The sequence below is a fragment of the Ceratina calcarata genome, unplaced genomic scaffold (genome assembly GCF_001652005.2).
Source record: "Ceratina calcarata isolate Rehan_Ccalc_2016 unplaced genomic scaffold, ASM165200v1 scaffold756, whole genome shotgun sequence".
NCBI classification, from domain to species: Eukaryota; Metazoa; Arthropoda; class Insecta; order Hymenoptera; family Apidae; genus Ceratina; species Ceratina calcarata.
Window position 1 is genome coordinate 8,186 of NW_017178851.1, and position 6,056 is coordinate 14,241.

A 6,056-nucleotide genomic window follows, 5' to 3' on the forward strand; every position below is an offset into this window, starting at 1 on the left:
TTCTATCGGTGGAAGTCTTGCTATTAAATCCTCAATTGCCGGGGCTACTGGAGCTGCATTCTGTTCAGTTACATTCTTACAACATAATATGTTAATACATAGGGTGGATGGGAAGCATCCTTTAATACATTCAAATATTTTTAGTCTATGCATAATATATAGGATTCCAATAATTAAAGCAATATATCCTGCTATTTGTAGTACAGTTAAACCGTAGCTTTTTATGCTAGTCATACGATGTTCGAATTGTAATTTGTCGATTTCTTCATCAATATCTTTTAAAGTGGTTTTAAATAAATGCAAGTTATTAGAAATTTTAGGAGCTGTTTCTAATTTGTCTAGCAGAATACTAAGATCCGTAATGTTTGAGATTGGGATTGATTTTGTTCGAATATCGTATGTTACACTTTTGCTTATTCCACCTATTTTCATTAAATTGGTTCCATAAATTAAATTGCAAGGTGTGTTTGAAAATATTAAACTTGGGTTCTTTATAGTGATGCTACTTGAACTGTCTTTGGCACAAATTGTGTGAATATTAATTGGTTTTTCTGGGATTACGATAAAGTGATTTTCTTGTCTAAGTGGCACGAATGTCAAATCTTTGATTTTGAAGAGTACGAATTGACAATTTTTAATTTGATTATTATGATTAATTAATTCGGATGTACAATCATGTGTTCCTAATTTCGAATGAATAGGTTGGTTTCTCTTACAAATTTGAATGGTGGCATGCATTTTACAATTCTTGTCGAGGTATTCTTGGTTAACGTTCATGAAGAGCTCGTCTTTAAAAAGGTAATAAGGTGATTCTATTAGTGGTGCTGAGAATACATTGTTTTGTTTTGAGGGAATTGGATATAATTTTTGAATTTTCCATTCCTGATCTTCCACAAGAGGAATTGTAATTTTAAAGAAAATCTTTTCGTCGATTGTCCAAAGAATGAGTTTACTAATATCAAGAATAAATTGAAAGTTTTCTTCTTTTGGTTTGATTGTTGGGTTTAAGAATTTATTCCCGAGTATATCTTGATAGCTCTTAATGAAAGTTTTATGATCTATAATTTGTGGACTTATTATACCTTGTTTTCCTAAGATGATAGTGTTTAATAATTCGTCAAGTTGAAACCGTAAGTCATATGCAGCGTTATCTGTTTGTATAATCATATTAGTTAATAATTCGTACTTTCTGGCATTTTGTTCGTTTAATTTTACTTTTATTGCTAGGTTTTCAATTTGTTGGAGGTTATCTGAGTTTACAATTTTTCAAACAATCAAAACCCAAACAGTCCGATTCGACTTGTAAAACATCCCGACTTTGACGATTGACACTTTCTCTATCAAGTTAGAAGAGGAGGCAAAATAATAATAAGAATAAGAATGATAATAGCGATAATCCCATTAGAATTGTCTGTCTCCAGTTTCCTCTCTCAATTTATCGTTCCCGATCGTGTTCAGTTTCTTATCGTAAATGGATAAATAAAATGAAAAAATTTTTGTTTACCTCGATCCGGTCCGTGTCACGTAAAAGAATAATTTATATATACATTTCCCTTTTCTCTCTCTTTTTTTTTACTTGCCCGTTAGGAGATTCTCAGCTCGTCTCTTGTCGCTCCGTGTACCTTCTTCGTAGAAAGTTTACTCCCTTTAACCAAATTGTATTTAGTTCGTCCGTTTCTCCCTCGACACCTGTAATCCAACAATCCTTTTGTTATTTCAACCATTATTGTTCAATCACCTTTGAATCAGTACCGTTCAATGATCGTAACGGTTAATAATAATTTGTACTTTCTTTACCTTGTTTTTTGGTCCGACTGTACCTATTCCTTTTCTCAAAAGATAGTATTTGCCAAGCCCAGGCGTTGTCAGTGTATCTGCTAACTTTTTGTCCTGATATAAACCAAGTTCTCCGTCGTACAGTCCTTTGTGCGCGTGTCTCCTTGTAAATATATCAGCTCAAGTGTTTCCAGCCCTTGGCGTTCGTTTTCTCCCATACGATTCTCAACTTGCAATAATCATACCATAAGACAAGCCTCCCAGACTGTAATTATTACAGGTCAATCGTTGTAAATAGTAATATTGACAACAATGTACTTTAAAGCAGTTAGTCTAGTCTCCGTATATCCCTGTACACCAGTACATATATTATTATTATCACTATTATTTCTTTTTTCCTTACCGATCTTTTCAGTATCCGTATTCTTTGCCATACGTTGTAACGTCTCAATGTTCGATACATTCTTAATGCGTATCGATCCCTTGTTTCCCCATTACCTCGTCTCGTTCTTCTGTCTCCAAATTTTTAACTCCTCATTGAGAATCAGTGCTACTCTTAAGCGGACGAAATATAACTATAAATAAATAACCGAATGGTCGATCAGAAATTATGCCACCTAACTTTATTTTAGGCGCTGATCCATTCAGAGCGTCATGGACTCTTTCCATGAGACGGGTGTTCAAACAAAACCTCCCTCGTCCTCCAAAGTCATCTTCCGTGAAATTGACTGGAAGGTCCCAATCAGCTTGCTCAGTAACCCCGTTTGTGTAACGAAGGTCCTCAACCACTGCTTGTCCTAGTACTCTAGGCGATGGTAACACAGCATATTTCCAGTGGTTCTCATGGGTAATCTTCCCAAAGTCACCTGTAGCGTTTGGCCACACATGTAGGTCCAAACGATAGTGTTTAGAATCCTGCTGGAAATCGCCAAGTGAGCGCAAGTATGCGTCCACAGAAGGTGGTGTCGGATAATTCTCACTTTTGAGATACGACAGGAGGGACTCATCGTCATGATCGAAGTCGCCTCTCAGAACGCGGATCTGTGCGTATCTAGCAAACAGATGCATACACATCGCATAACGATATGCACTCTTCGAGACTATGGTGTTAAATCTCTTATCTGTCGCTGCTCGCAGATCATATTCGCGATCAACTAGAGGTATGAAAGCTTCGTTAGTGACTGCAAAGTCACGATGTCTTCTTACCTCCGTAAAACCACCGAAGTCGCAATCAAACTCTATATTCATAGGGTCATTGCTAAATGGCGTTGCTGTTGTGCTTAACTTAATTGAATCAGCAGCTTTACGACCAGGTTCAGGCCGTGGTAAGGGTGGTGTCACCGCAGCTTTGAGTCCTACTTTCTTAACCCTTCTAAAAGGTGTACGCTTACTTGTTGTAGGTTCGGTAGCCTGCTCTTGGACATCATTTTCCTTATTTAGCTTTGCTGTCTTCATTTTAAGTAGTGTTCCTCACAATTCACCAAAGATTATTTTGCGAATGTCTCTATCTCCCTTTTCGACCTTCTCCCTTTTTCTATTTCCTATTGAAAAGCTAACCCGAGGAAGACTCCCCGGCTCGCATTATCTGTTTCCATGTTTCGGTTGCACCCTATTTACTTTATACACGTATAGACTTCCTCGTGAACTCATTAATTATTGAATGTGCGTTTCAGACACGTTCAACTATTAACTTAGTTCTATCCTCCCCCTATTATCACCGTCCATCAACCCAGTGTTAAAGTATAGTTCAATAAAGTTCAATTTATACCTGTCAGCTACTGTTGTTTGTCATACTTCAAAAATTTATTCATCCGTTCGGATTCTTTGTCATACAATATGACATATCTTCCTTAACTCCGTTTTTTATCTTTTCCTTTCCCTTTTTCCCTTTTTCGGGAAGAAGACCAATTCTATTCCCTGTCATTTAATATTCAATCCCGACCGATCATCTTCTTAGTAGTACATTCACCTCCGACGGAATTTTTATTGCTCACAGTCTTGCTTTTACTTATTCAATGTGTTGTTTCGCCATTATTACTGGTCTCGACGTGTGTGAGACGGTAATCTTATCGCTCATACCTTTTCCTTTATTCAGCGATGCATTTACAGCTCTGTGTCTCACTGAACATTCCAAAAGATAATCCATTTATTCTGATCTTCTAGATCAGATCAATCTAGCCGGATCTAGCCGTTCTGGTCCTTTCGTCCTACGGCATAATTGGGTGCCCGGAGGGACCGTAAACCTTTGACTCACCGAACCTGCTACCTGCTACCTGCTACCTGCTACCAAAGTGTATATCCAAAGTGTATATCCAAAGTGTATATCCAAAGTGTATATCCAAAGTGTATATCCAAAGTGTATATCCAAAGTGTATATCCAAAGGGTATATCCAAAGGATATATCCAAAATGGCACTATATTCCACTTACACTGTAATTCACTCGCACTGTATTTCATTTGCACTGTAATTGACCTGCACTGTATTCCAATTGCACTGTATTCCAATTGCCCTCCGATCCAATTCTAGTGGACTCATGACTCCTGGACCCAAGGTAATCTCGTCTCCACGGCGAACCTTTAAACAAATTAGACAAATAAAATTAAACCTGTCTCGTAAGGAACACGGCCGCGAAATTACAGAGAACAAGAAAATTATTACTAACGCGAAGATCGAAGTGAAATGGAAATAAATCGAAATCTTTCTGTTCAAAGCCAAATAGACGAACGTAATTGCTCAAGAGATTCTACTTGCCGATAACCTCGCACACGATGGTTTTAACGGCCGACCGAGAATTTTGCTTTGAATTTTTACGAAGCCACGTATCCTTCGATCCCATCACGATTTTCGACTAATTTCCCCGATACTTCGTCACTTTCCGAGCAAAAACCGCACTGAATTCATAGTTAGCGACCCGAATCGCGATCGAATGCACGTTCGCGAAAAATGAGATTGCCGTTTGCCGTTTTACAAAAATGGCCTCTCCTTCTTCTATGTTCTAGGCGACCCCCCACGACAAAGTAAAAGTCTGGAGAGGTACATGAATTTCTACGTAACGGCAGTTATGGACTGTTACTTTTGTGTATAGCTCGGCGGTCGCGTCTCGAAGCGATAAGACGAGGTAACAAAATATGATCCGAAAATCGATAACATCTCGTCGGGATGCAAAGGAAAGAATCGAAACTGAACCGTCTTTCGGTGTTTCTCAAGTCATCGTATATTATGATTTATGGAGAAGATAATTAAGTAACATAATTCCTGATTGTTTCCCTTACACAAGCGGCTGTACGGTTGCGGTGTTGTTTAAAAAGTAAAGGAATTCGAAATCTCATTTATTATGCATTGTGCTTGCATTTGAAAACGCGACACCTAGTCTGCAGCGACCGTGAGTGCCTAATTCCTACCAATCATGTGTGTCGATGAGTATCGGCCAATCATTGTTGTTGATAGATGTAGCTTTCGACAAAAAGATTTCGGTTGCGAACTACTTCGCCTTCGTCTTTGTCTCATTAGCAATTGCCTTGCGCTCGGTGGAACATCGCGTCCGCGTTCGCGCCGGTGTTAGCGACCCTTGCAAGGCAATTTATATTTTATTCGACAAGTTTATTTATACATGCGTCGCCGTAAGCCTGATTTCCTGAAGGGCATCAAGTTATTGACGTTCAGGTATGATATTTCATAGTAACTTCGTTGGTAGATGAGAATGTTTTAATGGCGTCGTTTGTAGCATCCTTTCTATCCATTCCGTTTTATGGATCGCGACTTGGACTTCTCTCTTGGCAAAATATCTTCTCGGTTTTAAAAATTCTATCGTTTATATCGTTCATAATATATATCTCTTCCAATATGAGTAAATTCGTAATGTTCTCCTGACTCTTACTTCGCCGTGGGGGGTCGCGTAGAACATAGAAGAAGGAGAGGCCATTTTTGTAAAACGGCAAACGGCAGTCTCATTTTTCGCGAACTTGCATTCGATCGCGATTCGAGTTGAGTAATTATGAATTTAGTGCGGTTTTTGCTCGAAAAGTGACGAATTATCGGGAAATTAGTCGAAAATCGCGATGGTATTGAAGGATAACGTGGTTTCCGCATATGCTGTACAGTCGTCTCTTTCTTTCTCCTCTGCAGCCAATCTGATTTCTTCTTTATGTCTTTCAAGACGTCCAAAGGCTGCTCCAGTGGAGTCTTCTTCGTCCTCGGGCTTGAATTTCGTTTCCTCTTTTCACTGGGTCCAGCAAATGAAACATCGCTTGATTGTGTTTCGTGATTTACTATTTCCTCT

At 38.6% G+C, this 6,056-nt stretch overlaps 1 protein-coding gene across 1 annotated transcript in view; it reads right to left on the reverse strand.

Annotated features, from left to right (window-relative positions):
• LOC113464998 (uncharacterized) overlaps window positions 1–1,250 on the reverse strand; it is a 2,142-nt gene extending 892 nt beyond the window's left edge. The window contains exon 1 of the mRNA XM_026818060.1: window positions 1–1,250. Within this exon, the coding sequence (XP_026673861.1) occupies window positions 1–1,167 (1,167 nt within the window). The 5' untranslated portion in view covers window positions 1,168–1,250.
• Window positions 1,251–6,056: the final 4,806 nt, after the last annotated feature.